At 44.4% G+C, this 21,155-nt stretch overlaps 1 protein-coding gene across 8 annotated transcripts in view; it reads right to left on the bottom strand.

Moving 5' to 3' along the window:
• AK9 (adenylate kinase 9) overlaps positions 1 to 21,155 on the bottom strand; it is a 94,378-nt gene that overhangs the window by 32,651 nt on the left and 40,572 nt on the right. For 7 of the 8 annotated variants that reach the window (XM_048492898.1, XM_048492906.1, XM_048492930.1 and 4 more), the window contains 8 exons: positions 20,071 to 20,227; positions 19,254 to 19,368; positions 18,197 to 18,252; positions 16,312 to 16,413; positions 14,385 to 14,447; positions 9,089 to 9,178; positions 5,068 to 5,274; positions 1,300 to 1,442 (listed from right to left, as the gene is read on the bottom strand). In XM_048492898.1, coding sequence (XP_048348855.1) covers positions 1,300 to 1,442; positions 5,068 to 5,274; positions 9,089 to 9,178; positions 14,385 to 14,447; positions 16,312 to 16,413; positions 18,197 to 18,252; positions 19,254 to 19,368; positions 20,071 to 20,227 — 933 coding nt within the window. The remainder of the gene's footprint in view (positions 1 to 1,299; positions 1,443 to 5,067; positions 5,275 to 9,088; positions 9,179 to 14,384; positions 14,448 to 16,311; positions 16,414 to 18,196; positions 18,253 to 19,253; positions 19,369 to 20,070; positions 20,228 to 21,155) is intronic. The other variant, XM_048492913.1, reaches the window with a different exon arrangement.

Below are 21,155 nucleotides of genomic sequence, written 5' to 3'. Positions count from 1 at the left end.
ACCCCTATTCCTCAACAGCGGCCTTTAGTGTTCCCAGAAGAGATCTACATATGGGAAACTGTTCCTGCTTGGAGATAGCTCTTAATGGATGTGGAGTAATCCATCATTAGTGGATTGTGCTTCTGTGAAGCAATCCCAAGAATCATAGGCACCGCTAATTTTAGAAATCTTTTAAAAATTTAATTTATAGTCTGTCTTTCTTCACTGGCAACATACACAGGGTTCCACGGCACTCTCCCATCAAGGCACTGAGAAGTTCCAAGCCTGCTTAGCTTCAGCTTGGTTGCTGAACCGCATTTGCCTTCAGCTCAGGCCTTTGGGACCATTTATGTCCTAATAAATAGAATGAAACATGCATAACAGCGTTCTTTGGCACACCAGTATTCTCCAGATAATGGTTTGGATGGCCAAATTTTCTACCAAGTACATATTCTAGGGAATATATCCACAGTTCTTATGCAAAATGTGAATTCTTCCAGACTGCAGCACAAACACCCATTCCACCTCAAATGGGCTGTTATTGTGGCGTGTAGTAGTAGATTTGGCTTCAACTTCCTAGCCCTGAAGTGAGGTAGGTGCCGTAATGTACACTGGGATTTCACTGAAAGGACCTCAGAATATGCATTGATAATGTTTTGCTAGACAATGTCTATTATTTGAGTATTTCAAGACAAATACAGTATATTTTTACTACACAAAATATTGAACAAAAATCCAAAATCCCAGCACTCCTTTATAACACAAAACAGGGGTCCCCAAATGATGCCTGTTGGTGCTATGGCACCCACCAACTTTTTTCCTGGTGCCCACCAAGTGAATTAGGTGGGACGGGTGCCCAGCAGGACTTCTGGTTGATTGTGCACATGAAAAGGCATTCTGTTAAACAGAGCTTCTGCCTGAAAAGTTGAAGAGTTACTATCACAGCTACGCATAACCTCGCTCCCTGACATATTGTGGTTGGCTCTGCCTCCTGTGGCAATCATTTGTGATCATACCGACTGCCCTGTGTCAAATTTCCAAAGGTGCCTGTACGCTCAAAAAGATGGGAGACCCCCGACATAAAGGGTACAGACAGTTGTTTAAAATGCAATATGTTTTGGCTCCAAAATTTGAATTATTATTATTATTATTATTATTATTATTATTATTATTATTATTATTATTATTATTATTATTATTATTATTATTATTATTATTATTAATTCAATTTGGTATACCGCCCCATCCCCAGAGGGCTCTGGGCGGTGTACAACATCAACATAAAATACTAAATTAAGCCACCAGAAGCATATTGCTTACTTCCTCTTCTTCACTTTCAGCATCATCTTCCTCTTCTTCTTCCTCTTCCTCCTCTGCCAGCGCTTCTGTTTCAGCCTGCAAATCATCTTGTTCTTCATCTTCATCTTCCTGAGCTATTTCCCAGCCCTGATATTTAAGAGGTCCTGTAAAAAAATGAATTAATATTTAAAGTATGTAAACATCATCAAGTCCTTTGACATGTTGAAGACAATTCCAAAGTGAATTGATTGCTCAGTTGGAGACAGGAAGCGCTCCTATTCACCTTCCTGACTTTTCCATCCTTGTCCTGCCCTGACCTAGCCACAGTTATCCATGCCACTGTCACCTCCAGACTGCATTACTTTAATTCACTATGTTGGGCTCCTCTTAAAGCTGATCTGGAACCTGCAATTGGTCCAGAATGCGGCGGCAAGACTGCACATTTCTCCTGTGCTGTGCCAGCTGCACTGGTGGCTGCTAGAATGCTGGATTAGATTCAAGGTTTGGATGTCAACCTTTAAAGTTCTGAACAGTCTGGGACCCTCATATCTACTGGACCGCATCTCCCATATCTACTGGAACCCCCCCACCCCCCACCCCGCCGCCCCGGAAGAACATTATGCTGTTTCAAAAGCAACCTTTTGGAGGACTCTGGCCCAAGAGAAATCTCACTGGCCTCAACCAGGGCCAGGGCTTTACCTAGTGGAACTCTCTGCCATTTGAGATCAGGGCCCTGAGAGACATGGTACAATTCTGTAGAGCCTGCAAGGCAGATATGTTCTGCCAGGCCTCCTCCCACCCTTTCGTCTTTCCCTGTCCTCTCCCTTCCCCCTTTCATTTTTTTTTGTCTCGGTTTATGCTAAGTTTACTAGCTTATTAAATTTTACTTTCCATTGGAGATTGCATTGGAGAGTGAAATGGAGAAAGGAATGGCACCAAACTTTTTTGTATTTTGAAATAATTATTTGATTGCCTGATTTTAAATATCTAAACTGTTTTATTGTATTATATATTAGTTATTGACTGTATTATGTTGGATGAGATATGTTATATTGATTATGTGTAAGCTGCCCTGAGCCCAGTTTTGGCTGGGGTAAGGTGGGATAAAAAATTAAATAAAGTAAAAGTAGAGTAAAATGTATAACAGACTTTTTTTTTTGCTGTCAAGTCACAGCCGATTTGGGTGATTCCATGGGGTTTTCAAGACAAGTGATATTCGGGGTAGTTTGCCAATGCCTGCCTCTGCGTCATGACACTGATATTCCTTGGAGACCCCCACATCCAAATACTAACTAGGTCCGGCCCTGCTTGGCTTCTGAGATCTGACAAGATCAGGATAGCTGGGGCTATAGAAGGGACAGTCTAGGTAAGGGCAGCTGTTAATGCCTTGAAACAAAGCTGAATTACTAAGGTCAACTTAAGTTTAGTGAATATTCAAAATGCAATTAAGAATCCAAAGAGAAGGACTGCAACTGCAACTTGCCACCAGCAAACTATGATACTCTCACCTGCTCAGATAGTTCAGGATATACAGGTATACCTTGGCAGTCTCTATTAGAGATAGCTATTCTCCTTGTTGAATGACTTACACAATTGCTTTTAGGATTATTTTTGGTGGTTTTTCATTGGTGAAGCCTTGTCTTTGGAATGCCCTCCCCTTTAAGGCTCACCTGATTCCTACTATACTATCCTTAGATAGCTGGAAGGCCCAAGGGTGGGCTTGGCTGGCAACCTCAATCTTGGCAAGGGGACAAATGTGTCACAAAGACTCTACAAGTACAAGTAACCCTCTGTGGATCTGAGCAATCCACTTGTCTGTGGAAATGGACTCCTAGGTTTAACAGAAGTGTTGCCGACACTTCCTGCATAGATGGTGAAACCGTGTTTATACCAGAAGCAGATGGCAGATCTGCAGTCTCTTGACATATTTTGGCTGGAAGGGTCAGGAGATGAAATGTGGTCTAGAGGGCTTGCTGTCAATCTTTTTAGTAACAGATGGCATCAACCTTGTTTTATCTTTAGACTTCACTGGGATGTCTTTAAGAGCAGACTTTCTAAAAAGGTTATCTCTCTGGGCAGCAATCCCTACTAAATCACGTTTGGATGTTGGATCCATATTCCAGTATCTCAATTAGAGGTGGTGTGTGGCACAGCGATACTCAAGTTGTAATCTGCCTGCTTTTTTTTTTTGGCCTCAGTTTCCAATCCCGTAAGGCAGATTCTGCTAATAAGTGATTGGCAGTTTTATTCCCCACTACAGAAGATTGCTTGCTTCACTGTAAACCATTTCTTGCATCTCAGAGAATGCGTAAGACTCAGGGCATTTGGAGGGTGTATGCACAACGGCAGACCTGTGAGCATGTCATTCCAGTCCTCTCCTGCAAGGGTGGCTATTGAACTAGTTAGCTGGTGAGGTACAGGGAGCTGTTCTTGGGGCATTTGGGGGTCAGATATCTTTGCAGAATGTCATGACCTTTACTAACTTTTGTAATTTTTCAGTTGGAGAAAAGAAAAGAGACAGATAAAGAGAGGTAGAAAGGTGATTGCTGTTAAATGGGAAGTTGCTGTCTTTCCACCAGAGACTGTCACTTGCCTCTCCCTTGCCACTGTGCCACCACACAGGTGACTGCACAGCACTCGAGGTTAGTTGTCTCCTGGAGCAGGCAGGGAGTAAACCCTTCAAGCCCTTTGTGCACTCCTGCTCAGGCAATGAAGAGAATGTATGATAAAATGGAAATAAATAATAAGGAATACTGTCTGTTGCATATGAATGACAGCTACATCAGATGCTTAATATTGCATCAAGGCATCTGCAGCAACCTTCTAGTGATTACTATTACTGTTGACACCTAGTGAAGAAATGGTTAAACATCTTAATTTTCCAGAAAGGTACCATCAAAATGCTCGCAGCTGTATTGGGTTCCCTCATCTAGTCAAGGTCATTCTGAATTAATTGGAAAGATTTTTCACAGCTGTGGAGTGTTCTGAAGGGTGGGGGTCTTTTGCTTTTTCTGGTTGGGAGGGGTATTTGCTCTTGTTCTGGATTGTTCTGTCAGAACTGCCCTTAGATTGGTTAATAAGGGTCACCAGACCATGGTCTGCTTTTTCTAGAAATCCTTTGTAATGTATCAGTAGTCATCCCTTTCCACTTAGCTTTTTCATCCCTGCTTCTTGTCACTGCCGAAGGAACTTTGTACATGCCCATTAAGTCTTACAATGCTGAACATCTAAACTGATGAGGACCAGTAAACATGAAAGTCAGCTAGCTTCTTTGTTTTCATTCCAGTTGTCCCAAGCTACAATTCTGCTGTTTAAAGAACTTTTTAACATTTCTTTCACTAAAGCTTTATTTTAGTATTTACTATTTGAGTTACTGGCCAGATGCAAAGATCAAGAATGGCCAAGGTCTTTTGTTGTCATACACCTCCCCATGTTTACTGTCCAGTCAAGGAGCAAACATAGGACATTTTTGCAGCATATGGAGACAGGCTACAAACTGGTCAGGGTCTCCTTTAAAGCAAGTTTTGTGAGGCTTTAAGGACCACAATAGGCTGGGTTGAAGGATGAATTTCTTGTTGACCACCAGGGAGGCTTTGTTGGGGATCACAGGGCCTGCATGGAGGAAAGCCTTGTGAGACGAGGAACTCAGCAAGGGGAATTGTACAAGACTGTGCAAAAAAAGTTGGCTTTTTAATATTTATATTGCTATAGTCTAACATGGATGTTCTTCCAGAATTTTTCAATTTCTTTTTCTACCTTGACAGAAAATCAACAAAGCACATTACTTACTCTTCATGGCTCGATCACTTGTATCAAGCAGCATCTCTGGAGTCTGTCCTTCAATTTCAATATCAGCAATTTGAACTAAAGGTGCCTCTGTGACCACTGGCTCCAATTTTTGCCAAAGATTCATGAAATGGCTGATTTTGTTTTTTAATGGCTCCATTTCTAGCACATCTGGGAAACCATCCTCAGGAAATTCAGGAAGCTTGATTCCTGAACAGATTAAGGTGCATTTTAGAAAAACGCTGAAATTATTCTAGTATGAGTCATCTATTCCTGTCACATTCTTCAAATCTATCCTTTCCACACAATTTTATCTTAGCTGATTTCTTTTTCTTACGATCTTAGAATCATATTTCGCAATTATCAGGTCTATTGTGTCGATTCTTTATTCACTAATATTGCTTAAGTAAAATGGAAATAAAGATCACTATATGGTTATTTAATAACACAGCAAACAAATGCAGATGTTTACAACAGACCTGGGCTGTTTCCACAAGGCAATGATTCTCCATGTAGGTCTCATTGATACTGCCAAGGCAGGGACGTTCGGGGAGGGGGGCAAGGCCACACCTCCCCTAGCCCCGCCCCCAGCCTCAGTGCTTATAAAAGCAGCTCTCCAATGCCATGGACAGCAGACTCCCCTCCCCCCCCCCGACCGGTCTCCCAGCCAGCAGCTGGCAGTCCCTTCTGCCCTCCCCTCTGGGCAGCTGCTGTGATGCTGGAATCCACCCCCAAACAGCATCATTTGAAATTGTGTTTAAACTAGGGAGCCCAAATTCCTCTTTTAAGTCCACCTTAAAGGGAGAATCTGGGTCCCCAGTTAAAACAACATTGAAAGCTATGCTGTTTTGGGGTGGATTATCCCCCAACCTGGAACAGCATCACTTTCAATGTTTAAACTGGGGACCTCAGATTCTCCCTTTAAATCCATGCCAAAGGGGGTGAATTTAAAAGGAGAATATGGGGAAATTTGGGGGGTGCCTGCTGTCAGGGGTGCAATTGTTAAGCTAGCACAGTGGTGGCGAACCTTTGGCACTCCAGATTTTATGGACTACAACTCCCATCAGCCCCTGCCAGCTTGGCCAACTGGCCATGCTGGCAGGGGCTGATGGGAATTGTAGTCCATAATATCTGGAGTGCCAAAGGTTCGCCACCACGGAGTTAGCAGCACCAAACTTTCAGGGTATCTTTAGGAGACTCTCCTGATGATGCCACCCAGGTTTGGTGAAGTTTGGTTCAGGGGGTCGAGAGTTATGGGCCCTCAAAGATGTAGCCCCCATCTCCTATTAGCTCCCATTGGAAACAATGGAGGATGGTGGCACCCCCTCTGGGAGTCCATAACTTTGGATCCCCTACACCAAACCTCACCAAACTTGTGTGATATCATCAGGAGAGTCTCCCAGACAATCCCTGAAATTTTGGTGCTGCTATCCTAAAAACTGCACCCCCTGCAGGCCAAAAACTGAAAAATGCTTTAAAAATACAAAAAAACACTAACAGGGCCGAGTTTCAGACATGTAATGGGGGGGGGGGGGTTAAACCCAGGAAAAAAAACCCTTACCTACGTCCTTGTGCCAAGGTAGAGGCATTCACAGTGGCAAAGGAATATCCACATAGCAGATTTTCTCCCCATCGCCACTGGAAGGCTTAAAAATCAACAGGTAACTGCTAGATTGCTATAGTGCAATCATATTATAATGATCTATTACCACAATATACTGATTCCTAGCTTTCATTTAAAAAAACAACACTGGTCTTTTTCATTGCAGAGATATAAGAGGGAAAGGGTACCCCTTATATCTTGCTAATAAAAAGCATTGGAGATTTACTTTTTCTTTTTACATAAAAAATGTCATAGACCAACCCCTGGAGAGTGAGAAGTCCTCAGAGCTTGGTGGAGGAGAGCTCAGCCAGCTAGAACCCCAACAGGGCATGTGGTCAAGGGGGCTTTCCCCACTCACCTTCTGCTGCGCGCTACTCGGGGAAAGTAGCGCGGGGTCCAATGGCGCTCCCCACTTGCAAGGGCAGCAACCACGCAGCGGCCCCATCGCTGCCGCTCTTGCACCACCTCAGCGCGCGTCATTCCTGGCGCTGAAGAAACGGCACCTTTTGATGACCCAGCGCAGAGCGCGGGGTCGTGGGGAACCTCGAGAGCGCGCCAGGAATGACGTGCGCTGAGGGGCGCGCTGAAGGGGCGCGAGAGTAGTCACAGGTATTTCCAGGGGATTGATGGCTGGCTTCTCCCCCCAGAACAAAAATCAATGATAATGAGCCTGCGCAATAGCGATATGAGAAATATTAATATGAAACTAGCAGGGCCCAGCCACGTGTTGCTGTGGCTTATTGTGGTGAAATGGGAAAGGAACAGTAGAAGCAAATCAATTGCAGAGGCCAGCAGTAAGTGCTCATGCAAACACACAACCTGATACTGTGCGATGTCAGTGATGTGTGTGCCCGCATTCCTTGGGGGTGGGGGGAATGGAAAGGCACCCCTCCCACACATCTAGGCTGGCTGGTCATGATCCTTTACCTGGGAGTAAGTTTGGTTGGTGGCAATGGGTGTCGCTTCTGAGGAAACCCTCTGAGGGGCGCGACGCAGTCATTCAAAGTATGTCACGGTTGCTGTACCAAGCTTGCTCCTGAGTAATGTCTGCCTGGTTTTCTTAACTGTAACCGCAGGGTGAGCCCAGGGAATCTAGGGTGCTCTGGCCCCTCCCTCCTGTCCCTTTGCATGTCAGCTTCCCCCTCACTCTCTTTCCTTAACTCACTTCTCTTCCTTTGTATGCCACTCCTCCCTCCTTTCCTTTTTTCCTCCTCGCTTAGGTGGGTGGGTCATATCAAGATGCTGGGCCCCCTGCCTCCCCCCCCTTGCATGCCACCCCTCACTGTTTCCCCTCTCTCACTTCTCTTCCCTTGCATGCCTCCCGCTCCGTCCCTTTCCTCTCCCTCCCTCTCTTCCCTTGCATGCCACCCCTCCCTCTCCCTCCCTTCCGTCTCCCTCGTGTGTGTGTGTGTGTGTATGTGTTTCACTTCCACTCAAGTTACTGCCTATGTACTGTTTCCACTGCTCCTATCTGGCCGTCTGAGTGAACATTCTAAGCAGCATGAACATTCTAAGGGTGACAGTTACACACAGGCAGCTGCATGTCCTTCACCATGGAGCGCCAGGAAAAAGGCATTTTACCTGGGCCAGGTGTGAAATTTCAGGTATGTGAACATCTAAGAACACTCTTGCCTGGCTGACTATAGTGGCTGGGAATTTTCAGAGGAATTGGCCCAGCAGTTACTGAGGTATACTATCATCAACAAAAACACTGTTAGCTTTATATATATAGAGATTTAAAAGGCTAAAAAAAAGGCCAGCAATCCTGTGATTGATGAGGAACAACCTAGAAGTGGGGGCAGGAAAGCCATGTATGCGGTGTAGCAGGCAGTGGGGCATCTCCTTGTGTTTAAACCAGGAAACTTGAGGAGACCCCCACTGAGAATGCACTGCGGAGTGAGAAGTGTCACGAAAAGCAGTCCATACATAATGAACCTCTGACTATAAAAAAGCCTCAGAAACCCCACCAGTAGCATGAAAGGAAACAGTGGCGGCAGGGGGGGGGGAGGGGCTGAGACGTCTCAGCCTGTGTGGCTGGCATCTCCTAAAATGTGAATCTTCTCATTGACATGGCATCCAGATTTTCAAATTTGCTGCAATCTTTCCCAAACCTAAACGGCTATGATCTTCAGGCAAAGAAAATAACATTTCAAAAATATTCTCTCAAACTAGGTTTGGGAAAGATTGCATGTCCTTGAAAAATTCCAGGATAAACCTGGAAAGTGGGGTCAACATCATGTAGATGCTCCAAAAACAAAAACAACGCTCTCTTGCTCTCTCTCTCTCTCTCTTCTCTCTCTCTCTCTCTCTCTGCTTCAGTTTAAATGTCAAACCAGAACAACAAATATCTGAGAAAGCAACCTGGGACAACTAATACAAAAATGTAATTACAACACAAACAAAAAATGCTTGGCTTCTAACCCAGGTCAGATTCAGTATCTTTCATCTCCTGCAGTTGTTCAGATGAGTGCAGCTCTGTTAGTCCTTCAGTTTCAAAGTATTCTTCAGATTCTATTAGAACAAGCATAGAAAACTTTATTGTAGGAAAATCTCAAAAAGATTTCAAAATATTAAGGGAATATGTATCATTTAATTACATTTCTATAAAATTTATTTTTAATCACATAGGTATCATCCAATAACTCACTCCCAGTAAAAACGTTACCTAAGAGACAGGGGACACAACGAGAACTAGAAGAGTTTCCAAACATTTCTCTTTCCACAGCAGCAAAGACAGAGCTGGGAAGGAGATGTGACTGAGCGGTAGGTACCTGCTTGGCATGCAGAATATGCTTGCTACCTTCAGCTAAAATGATCCGGCAGAAGGTGATCTAAAAGACATTGATCCAAGTTCCTGGAGAGCTTCTGCCAGTCAGAATAGACAGCACTGATCCTGATAGAGGCCAACCATCTTATTCAGAATAAGGCAGCTGCATGTATTCAATAAAAGCATATAAAAACCCAGCAGCATAAAACATTTGACAGTTTAGAAGATACTCATAATTGTCTTCATCCTAGAAGCAAATTGTAAAACCCCACTGTTAAAAGCCTGGGGAAAAAAAGATGTTTTGGCTTGAGCCATTCTCTGCCTGCCCCACAGCTTGCTTGCTGAAGTCTCAACAGGCCTTTGTCTTTGCTGGTACTCCTAACTCTGCCCATCAACTCCTTCTTAAAGGCACAGATCTTATTTATTTTATTTTTATTTTATTTTATTCTATTAAATTTCTATACTGCCCTTCCCCAAAGGGCTCAGGGCGGTGTCCATCATTCAAATAACAGTTAAAATCCATTTCAACCCAATCCCAGTTAAAACCATATACAAATTATAAAATTCAAAGTCCCGATGGCGATTAAAATTATTTCCCCTTCCCCCTTCCTGCCCCCCCCCCACGGGAGGCCAGATTTTTCCACAGAAGTGAGATATTATCCCGGCTGGCCAAATGCCTGGCGGAACAGGTCCATTTTACAAGCCCTGCGGAAACTCTGTATGTCCCGCAGGGCCCTGATCTCACTTGGGAGCCTGTTCCACCAGGTAGGGGCCAGGGCTGTAAAAGCCCTGGCCCTTGTAGAGGCCAGCCGGATCACTTTGGGGCCAGGGATCACCAGGGAGGTCCGGGCCTCCCGAGGAGCCGGGAGGGGCCTAGCAGGGCGATATAGGGAGAGACGGTCCCGTAGGGTATGCTGGTCCAAGGTCACGAATAGCTTTAAAGGTCAAAACCAGAACTTTAAACATGACTCCGGTGCTCGATCGGGCAGCCAGTGTAGTTGGTACAGGACCGGAGTAATCCGGTCCCTAACAGATGTTCCTCAGCCATCAACCTGGCTGTCGTGATTTTGTAATGAAGCTTCCACTTCCGGATCATGGCGTATAAAGGTAAGCCGCTGTGAGAGCGAAGCTACAATAGTCCAACCTAGAGGTGACTTTTGCATGGATCACTGTGGCCAGATCCGAAATGAGTGTAGGGGGCCAGTTGTCTAGCCTGCCGCAGATGGTAGGTCCGCCGCCTTTAGCCGCCTGGGTGACCTGGGCAACCAATCCATAGTGATGGGTCCAGTATCACCCCTCGAGGTTTTTGGCTAATCCAGGTTAATGTTAATGCCTCGCCGTGCAGCGAGGGCAGACTAAAGGTCACTGGACACCCTCTACTCCAGCTAGCCACATGACTTCCATCTTTGTAGGGTTCAACTTCGTTTAATTTCGCACTCAACCAAATCCAGCCATGGCATCTAAACAACGCTGGAGAGCATCAGGAGCCGAGGTCGGGTGGCCCTCCATTGTGAACAACAAGAGCTGGGTGTCATCAGCATATTGGTGACACCGCTATATTCCAAAACTCCGGACTAAATCCTACAGGGGGTGCATATAGATGTTACACAGCATCGGAGAGAGTATCGCTCCTGGCGGCACCCCACACATGATGTAAGGCGTCGCCCAGAGATCCTCACCCCCCGACGCTTACCTGCTGTCCCTGTGTCTTGGAGAAATGAGGTCAGCCAATTCAAGGCTGAACCCCGAATCCCAATACCAGTGAGGCGGTGGACCAGAAGGTCATGATCTACTATGTCAAATGCTGCAGTGAGATCTAACAACACCAGCAGCGCCGACCCGCCTCTATCCAAGTGCAGCGGGAGATCGTCCACAACGGCAACCAACACCGTCTCAGTTCCATGACCAGTGCGGAAGCCGGACTGAAAGGGATTCAGTACGTTTGCATCATCCAGGAACCCTTGGAGCTGATCCGCTATCGCTCGCTCACTTACTCTTACCCAAGAATGGTAAATTTGAAACTGGGCGGTAATTGGCTGTATCCCTTGGATCCAAAGACGGTCTTTTTTTTAGGAGCGGGCGGACTATCGCCTCTGGCCGTAATTTCAGGGAAAACTCCTTGCTCAAGGGAGCTGTTGACTATATCCAACAGGTGGCTTCGAAGCTCCTCCCTGCTGGCTTTCACCAACCAGGAAGGGCACGGGTCAAAAGGACAAGTGGTAAATCGTACAGCATCCAGGGTCCTGTCCACATTCGTTGGGTCAAGTAAGCTGAAGTGGTCCAAGAAAGAACCCAAAGATGGCCCAGGGATCTCTAGTTCACATACTGTATCAACTGTGGCTGGCAGGGATTGGTGGAGGGACAAGACTTTGTGCGTGAAGTAGTCCGCAAATGCCTCACAGCCTAATGCCAATTTATTATCTTTGGGACCTATCGAAGAGGTCGTCAATGTCCGGATAACTCGGAACAGTTGGAGCCGGGCTAACTAGCCTTTTCAATAGCGGAAGCAAAAAATGCCCGCTGGTCTCCTTCTGTTACACCCCTCTCATAGGACCTCATAAACGATCGATACGAGTGTCTTGACCCCTCATCAAATGCCCGCCACCACACCCACTCAAGCCGTCTCAGTTCCCGTTTCATCTCCCTCAGCTCCTCGGTATACCAAGGAGCTGGGTTGGTGCGGGTGTGGAGAGGGTGCCTTGGGGCGATACATTCGATGGCTTCAGAGAGCCTGGCATCCCAGCTGTCTACCAGCTCATCTAGCGTATCACCAGTGGGAAGGGTCTCCCTTAGAGCATCCTGGAATCATTCTGGTTCCATTAGTCTCCGCAGGCTTATCACACCAGTAGTTGCAGATAAAAAGTCCTTTATGCATGAGAAACACATAGAAAGATAGGAGGAAGATGATTTGCCATGTAGCATCATTTTCACGATGGCTGAAACTGTAGGACCATTGGTGAAATTCTCAGTGCTTGTTCTTGGAGCTAACAATTGCTTTGCTTGGGGGAAAAACAATTTTTGTGACTGTCCCACTTGCATTAAAAAAGTATCGCTAGCTCTTCCTGTAGTGAATGATGGGTGCAGTAGGCGGAGCACCTTTGGCACTCCAGGAGGTTATGGACTGGCACTATCACTTCCCTGCCAGCATGGCCAATTGGCCATGCTGGCAGGGGCTGATGGGAATTGTAGTCCATAACATCTGGAGTGCCAAAGGTTCGCCACCACGGATGTAGAGGCAAAGGGTGTGGTGAACTACTGCAGTGAACACTGTAAGGGCAAATGGAAGGACGGGAAGGAGAGGGAACATTTGGATTTAGGGGGCATGGATTCTCACAGTCCATATCAGGGGGTGTCGCTTTTCAGAGAAAACAAATTCAGAAAAAGGATTGTGCACAGAGAGTCATGCCAATCCACTGATTCTTTAAATGGAAAAAATGCTGTATAAGCACTGGGGGAAAGCCAGGAAAACATGAACAGAGCCTGAACTAACCCCAGGATGGAGCTGTGCAGTTATAGAATGTGAAAAAAGGAAGTGAAAAATGTGGCATGCAAAACAATCCTGTTCGTGACAGCAAAATCTCATGGAATTTTTCCTGTCATCTCTGGCCATGTACTGCCTTGGCTTATTCCCTGATTTTTGCATGCATTTTTAATCTTTTAATTTTACACTGCTTTTTTCTGGTACTTTTGAGACCACTTTTATCCTACTGCTTTTCAGAAAGCTGATTTTGAACTGTTTTTTTTCCTCATGCCTAATATTTCTATCAAATTTCTTTGTCTCGCCCATCTCTAGCCCACTTTCCAAAGATTGGACTGATCTCATAATTAAACAATTTCCCCTTCCTGATACAAATGATTTCAATTTTTTTAGAAAGCCCCTATAATAGCAATATAGCACTGCAGTGTTAAAATGATACTTTATACAAGTTCTCTGAATTCACAACTTTCATTTTCAAAAGTCAGACCTATTATGCACTTGTGGTCTGCCTAGCGATGAGCGTACATTCCCTTTGGGGCAGATTCTTGGTTGCATGGACATTTCCCCCCCACCCCCAAACTCACTGTGAGGCAGATCAGAGAAGCCCTGAGGCTTGTAAAACCTCTTGAAGAGTGATTTTTGCCATTCTCTTCACTGAAAAAGCAAAGATCTGTTGTGTGCGTTCTGCCTGCTGTGGCTTTGCTTGTTCCTCCTGCCTTCCCCTATCCACCTAACAGCAGTTTTCCCCACACTTGGCTGGTCAAGCAGCCTGAAGAGTGTTTTTTTTTTCAAAGAGAAAAAAGCAGCAGGCTATAAGACAAGTGGGGAGTAAGGGAAACAGCAGTTGACTCAGCTGGGGAAGATTCACAGCGGGAGAATCCCCAGTTCGCACTGAAAACTACAGGAAAAACCAGCTGTGAAGAAAAGAGCCACAGAGTAAGCCCCATGTGCACGAGAGGCCTACATTTCTAGCAACTTCCCTTGTGGAGAAAAAGGGGAAAAGGCTTGTTTCCATGAGGCAAGCAACTAAAAACCTACTATTTTTTTAAAAATGAAAGCTTGGACTTCAGAGAACCTGATTAAACTATCATTGCAACACTGAAATGTTATATTGCTATTTTAGGGCCATTAAAAAGGGGAGAGGGATGCTCTGATGCCACTGACAATGACACCAATGGAAACAGGAAGCTCCACTAAAAATCTTTATTATTGAAGCCATGTATGGAAGAAAATAAACTGATTCTGCAACTGTAAAAATGCATACGGGGACAGACATTCGGAAGAACTCTGTCCAGATTGATTCCAGTGCTTGAGGATCAACTTGCAAGAAAATCAGAAGTAATTCCAGTGTACGGAAATGGGCTGGATTGTAATTATAAATAAAAAAGGTAATGGTAATAAGAAATAAGTATCTCAGAAATCAACAAATACATAAAAATAACAAAGATGTGACTGAAGTGCATAAATCTAACCTGGTCCAATTTGAGAGTCCTCCCTAGAACTTTCTGTTGGTATATACTGAGATTGTACTGATTCTGTGATTGGGTATAAAAAATTAAAGCATTGTTAATGGCTGGCATTCTTTGACAAATTCATGAGTTCTTTTTAGTTCCATCAGCCTTTACTGCTGTAGTCAACGTCATTGCAAAAGAGGGGGAGGGGTTCCGGCATCTGGACACGGCCCACCCACCCTAGCAGAGGGAGAGGGAGGGGAGGGGTGGCATGCAAGGGAAGGGGAGGGAGGGAGTAAGGGGTGGCATGCAAGGGAGGGGGAGGGGCCCCAGCATCTGGACATGGCCCACCCACCGTAGCAAAGGGAGGGGAGGGGTGGCATGCAAGGGAGGGGGAGGGGCCCCGGGATCTGGACATGGCCCACCCACCCTAGCAAAGGGAGGGGAGGGGTGGCATGCAAGGGAAGGGGAGGGAGGGAGGGGTAGCATGCAAGGGAACAACTATGATACACAAATGTAAGCTTAATTTGTCCATTAATGTGATCCATGCCTTTAAGGAAGAGAAAGGATCAAGAAGATCTGTAGGTACAACATACCTGTGATCCGCTAACTCACATAAGATAGCCTGTATGTTGTGATAAGATCATACCCTACTTATGCTTGGTCCAGAACCCTGACATACAAAGGATAATATTGATAGGATATTGATAGGACATTTTGTGCATCCTCCAAAAATGCTCAAAGCATCTTAGCAAAATCAGAATAAAACATAAAAATCAATAAAACTATGCCCAACCGAACAAAATTAGTAGAACAATATAAAATGAAAATGAACACATTTTCTGATTCTATAACATCAGTGCCCTTTTGTAAAAGTCTTCTAACTGCTTGGAACAAATCTGCTGAAAAGTATAGGACAAAGGCGATGGCAGCAGAAAAATATGAGCACTTTGCCATGACCAACATGTAGAAAGATCATTCTAACTTGTCCCAGAGACTGAAGTATGCAGATGGCTTCAGGATGGTTTTCAGATCTGACTATCACCCCTGCAGTAGCTACATCACTGTAATTGTGAATATCTGAACCAGACCATAGCTGTTACCAGGGAAAATGGAAAAATACAAGGCGAAATAAGTACAGTATATACTCACGTATAAGTCGAGTTTTTCAGCCCTTTTTAGGCTGAAAAATGCCCCCCTTGACTTATACGCGAGTCAGTGATCCCCCCCGTGGCCCCCCCACACACTTACTTTAACAAACGAAGCAGGCTTGAGAAGAGGCCAGCCTGTGTTCCCTTCCAGGCTGCAAACGGCCTGATGGAAACTACTTTTCCCAGGAGACCCTGGGGCAGAGGGGGAATGGTGGTGGCGCCCTGCTCTGTGCCACTGGCTCTCGTACTGTGGGAGCCAGCGGCGCCAAGCAGGGAACCCCCTCCGCCCCAGAGAAAAGGCGGCTGCCTTCTCCCTGGGGCAGAGGGGGAATGGTGGCAGCATCCTACTCTGTGTTGCTGGTTCTCGCACCGCAGGTGCCGGCAGTGCTGAGCAGGGAACCCCCTCTGCCCCAGGGAGAAGGTGGCTGCCTTCTCTCTGGGACAGAGGGGGAATGGCGACAATGCCCTGCTCTGTGCCACTGGCTGCTGCATTTCCCACCCTCGACTTATACATGAGTCAATAAGTTTTCCCAGTTTTTTTGTGGTAAAATTAGGTGCCTCGACTTATACTCGGGTTGACCTATACACGAGTATATACAGTAATTCAGTATTCTCAACATTTACTCATAATTGGTAGAGTGCACATTTTTGACAGAATTGTGTCATAATATTGCTACATTGTTTCGTCGTTTAACAAGTTGTACTTAGGAGAAACTAGATGCAAAGAAATGGAAAAAGGCAGCCAACCATTTCTTTGAAAACAGAATGGGGAAAAGCACATATTACATAAGCCCAACCTTTAGATTTTACTTTCCCTTCAGATGCAGCAGAATCAAGAGGTTGTTCCATTTGGTCTTGTTCAGTTGCAGAAAATTCCTCAAGAGATGTCGTTTGTACATCTGTGAATAAGAGCCATTTTGGACTCTCAGATAAGACTCAAAAACAATGTAAGGATTTTACATAGTCAACGAGTGGTCACAGATGTTCCCTATGTAGTGCCAAATCAACTTCAAATAAGAATAAAGTGGAATAACTCAATATTATTATAAGGTAGGGTTACAAATTAGGTCCCAGTGACAGTGAAATGTTTAAAGAAAAAAGAACACAGAGTACATCAGAAATGTGTCAGCCATTTCAAGAACTAGTTTGGTGAAGTCATGATACTTTCTGCTAATACTTTTCACTATAATGCATCTACAACACACTCCATGTATGTGTTGGGACTGTGCATTTCCTTAGAGAAGCCAGTTTGGAAGGAAGGATTGTCAACTGTGGCTTGGGAAATTCTTGGAGATTTGGGAGTGATGCCTAGGGAGGGCAGAGTCTGGGGAGAGGAGGAACTTCAGTGGGGCTGTGATGCCACCGAGGTCACTCTTAAGCTACCATTTGTCCAGGGCGACTGATCTCTGTAGTCTGGAGACTGCAATTCTGGGAGAACTTCAGGTCCTACCTAAAAGCTAGCAACCCTATTGGATGGTTTCAGCGAATTTGCTGACACTAAGCGTTTTCACAAAGAACATGTTGAAAAGGCACATAAGACATTTTACATGTAACTGCAAATCTAAAATGGGTAATCACAGGAAAATACATGGTCCTGGTCATGAAAATGTACTGGATCTGTTTGCCAATTTCTCATCAGACGTAAGGGATCCCCTGTCCCTGGCTCCCAAATCCCACTGCTGCTCTTGCAGCTGGTGGGGAAAAGCATATCTTTTGTGGTGCTTGTGTAAGCTTAACCCTAGTTTTATTACTTTGTTTATCAGATGTCTTCTCATTCTGTTGATTGCCCTGACTTACACACTGTATAATCTAAGTCTCAGTGAGAAAGGTAGGTTATCAATAACACAGATAAATAAAATTTGTATTTCATTGTCGACTGGGGTAATGATCCAGCTACAAAGCTTTCCAGGGATCATGGGACAAATGAGGACAAAAGTCTAACTTTACAGTCCTTATTTATGTAGGACATTGTCTCTCAAATGAGAGCAAAATAATATGTTTGGCATTTACAACATAAAGGACAGCAGATCTATTACCCACCTCAGTTCCTGAGAAAAAGGGTGGAGTCAAAGTGTTTCAGACAACTCTCAGCTAGAATTGCCAATCCAATACTCACATACAAATGGAGACACACCTGTGTGCAGGACTCACCTGTATGTGTGTATGTGTTCTAACATTGCTGGCAATGGCATGATATCAACTCCTATATGACCCAGAAGTGACACCTTCATGGCATGAGCAATGCTCTGGCATTCATCCAAACTCTATGGTTTAACTATACAGCTTTGGGTAAATGCTAGAGCTTCACAATGAAGTCACACTAGAAGTAATCTCACTGCTTTCTAGGTGCTGCCAATCATCTTCCCCATTTCTCCCTGCAGTGTTTCCCTCACCATCTAGCTCCCAGCATCATCTGTCTGCTTGTATTTTTCCCAGGTTCAAATTACTGCTTCTTCACATACATCTGCTCCCTCCATTAGTTGGGGCAGGATCGTCTCTTTCAACCTCTCATGAGTACTACAATACAGTCATAAGAAGACCAGTTAGTGGGTATTGAGAAAATATACAGTCATTAAGAGGCATTAATATAATTCTGCCTCTAGCTACCTGCACTTGGGTCATTTTTGCCTAAGCCCATAGGACACACATTCACCATAACCAGATTCCAGGCCTACCACATACCCCTTTCACCAGCAGATTCATCAGCTTCTAATCTCAACATTTCTTGCAGTTCTTTCCTGAAATTAAAAATGCACAAATATAATAGAATCACAGAGTTCAAAAGAGCCTTATAAGCTATCTAGTGCAATCCTTTGCTAAGTCTAACAAATCCAAATATAGAGCATTCGTTACAGATAATATGACTGAAACAAGAAAAAATGTTACTAAATGCAAGTTTATAAGACATCTTACAACAATAATAAAACACAATTAAAACACAGCAGTAAAACTATAAGGTAGAATAACAATGAAAACCAAAACAATAAAACCTCCTACAATATTCTACAGACTGTACAGGCAGCACAGTGTAGCCCTATCTCTCCAGATCATAGAAGTTAAGCAGGATTAGTACTTGGATGGAAGATTATTAAAGATGACTCTGCAGAGGAAGGTAAAGGCAAACCACCTCTGCTTCTCACTTGTCTTGAAAGCCCCTTGCTGGGATCACCATAACTCAGTTGCAACCTGACGCCACATATGTACATATAATAGTCCACAAATGCTTGGAAGAAAAAAATGTTTTTGCCTAGCATCTAAAATTTGGATGCATAGCTGGGTGATGGGTGTTCCCTGGATGCTATCCATCACATTTTAGATAGACGATAAGGTTTAAGCTCTTAATGTTAAGATCTTAAAGTCTGGGAGGGGGCTATGGGGCCCAATGGGAAATCCACATGTGTCACAGAGATAACATGCATTTCCCCAGACAGCATATCCTGGGTCTGTTACAGGATGGGAAAATAGCATGGGGATGGAGGTAAAGTCCCTTCTTCACAGTCCCAATCCTGCTCTCAGAGGAATTGAGGAGAACTCAGAACTCACAAGTGATTATGTTATATCTAGCACAGGATGCAATCTGTTCTCATCTCTGTACTTCCTATTGTGTTAAGAGGCAATGGAAATCCACAGTATTAAATCTCTGTATCTTCTCTCAGTATAAATCAAAAACAGGTTATTGTGACCGAACACAGACTATTCTAAGCAGCTTCTGCAATAAACCGTTAGCAGATATTTTTACCTTGTTTCTTCTTCCTCCTGTTTCCGCTTTAAAGCTTCAACCATTAGTCTTTTTAGAATCTTAGCATCAAGTTCATCTTTATTTGCCATATACAGCCTATTCAATAACAACTTTCCTACAATTTAAACAGAAAGATGTATAGGACTGGATGCCAGGAAGTGTTCATAGATACAGATCTTCCCTGGGGTCCCATTTTCCAAACAGCTGCAAAATGCTGGGGCATGAACATGGACAAAAAACTCCACTCAGAACAGGGCTGTAGCAAGTAGGCCAAATCTTCCCACTTTACCTCTTATGCCAAGCGAGCCTGTTGCACAAGTGGAAATCTTGCTTGCCGGAGAAGCAAATACACCGGATTTCCTATCCTCATTAGATCCTTCATCCTATATGTTCTTCTATCCCAAACATCAGCATTTTATGGGTCAAAAGACACAATGAGGGGAGAGGGGTGTTGGGAAAGATCAACTTCTATGTGAGACCTACTTCTATTTGAACCTTGGGCTCATATTTCACAAGATCAGAAACAACTCAAACTGCATTTTACAAACTACATTAGGAATGTGGGAAAGGTTTTTCCTCCCCACGGCTTCAAACATCCTGGAAATTTTACATCTCTATATCAACAGAAGTTATTCTCCATTTTTAAAAACCCCATACACCTCAAAATTGAATGTAGGCATCAGAGTCTGAAATTAAGTGAAAATAAATGATGTGCTAAAAATACAACAATGCATTTTATTTAGATAAGTGAAATTGTAAAAATAGCTTCAAACATTGTATTGTAATCTTAGCTGTTCCTTTATAAATATTCACCAACCATTTTGTTCAGTGTTCTTCAAACAAATTAGAATATCCGGCAGAAGGTCATTTTCTGTCAAAGCTGACCAGTACTCTGGTAATGGAGGAAAATTATCCACTACCCATCCTCCGTTCAATGGAGCACCCAAAAACCTGTTCTTATTTGTTGTAGTGAGCTGTAATAAAATACCGAGATTTAGTGAGAACATGAGCCAGGATCTCCCTCAGTATTTCCTCTTTTCCTTCTCTAAAAACCCCCATAGCCTCTCCCCTTTTCCTGAACCCTTCTCTCCTTCCCAACCACCAGCCAGCCTATGTTAACTGCCCCTCTTCCTGTTTTCAGCTTTTCCTTCCCTGGCAGTCTCTACCTAGGAAAACAAAGGCCAGGTTGTACAGCACTCACTGTCAGGCTAGGCTGATCCTGGCAGGGAATCCACAACAACTTGCAAGGCGTACCTTATTTTCCCATTTATACTCTTCCCCACAGTATTTTCTTTCTTCCAGGCAACCCCATATCCTCACTTTCCCTGTTTCCTTCTCTCCTTGCAACTAACAACCAATCTATCTATTGGTTGTGGTGGGTTTTCCGGGCTGTGTGGCCAAGGGCTGGCGAATCTTGTTCCTAACGTTTCGTCTGCATCTGTGACTGGCATCTTCAGAGGTGTATCACAGAGGGAAGTCTGTTACACACTGTGTCCAGAGAGAAGGAAATGTTTGGGGTATATATTGTCCATGTCCCAGGGTGGGGAACCAATCAGTAAGTGTTTGGGTGGAACTTGTTATGCAAAGATGTGGTAATAGTATTGTATTGCGGGTGGGGCTTATCAGTCCAGGGAGTGATTCACCATTTCATGCCCTGCAACAGCAGTAATAAGAGGAGAAACAGCAAGGATATTACACCTCTGAAGATGCCAGCCACAGATGCAGGCGAAACGTTAGGAACAAGATCCACCAGACCATGGCCATACAGCCTGGAAAACCCACCACAACCAGTTGAACCCGGCCGTGAAAGCCTTCGACAATATAAAGACATAATGGGCCTTTCCCCACTTACCTTAAGCCCTGCACTACTCTCCTCAAGTAGCATGGGGTCCCCCGGCACTC

The sequence above is a fragment of the Sphaerodactylus townsendi genome, linkage group LG01, assembly GCF_021028975.2.
Source record: "Sphaerodactylus townsendi isolate TG3544 linkage group LG01, MPM_Stown_v2.3, whole genome shotgun sequence".
Lineage (NCBI taxonomy): Eukaryota > Metazoa > Chordata > Lepidosauria > Squamata > Sphaerodactylidae > Sphaerodactylus > Sphaerodactylus townsendi.
The sequence above is the reverse complement of the archived record's forward strand: the minus strand, read 5'-3'. Positions and strand labels throughout refer to the sequence as shown.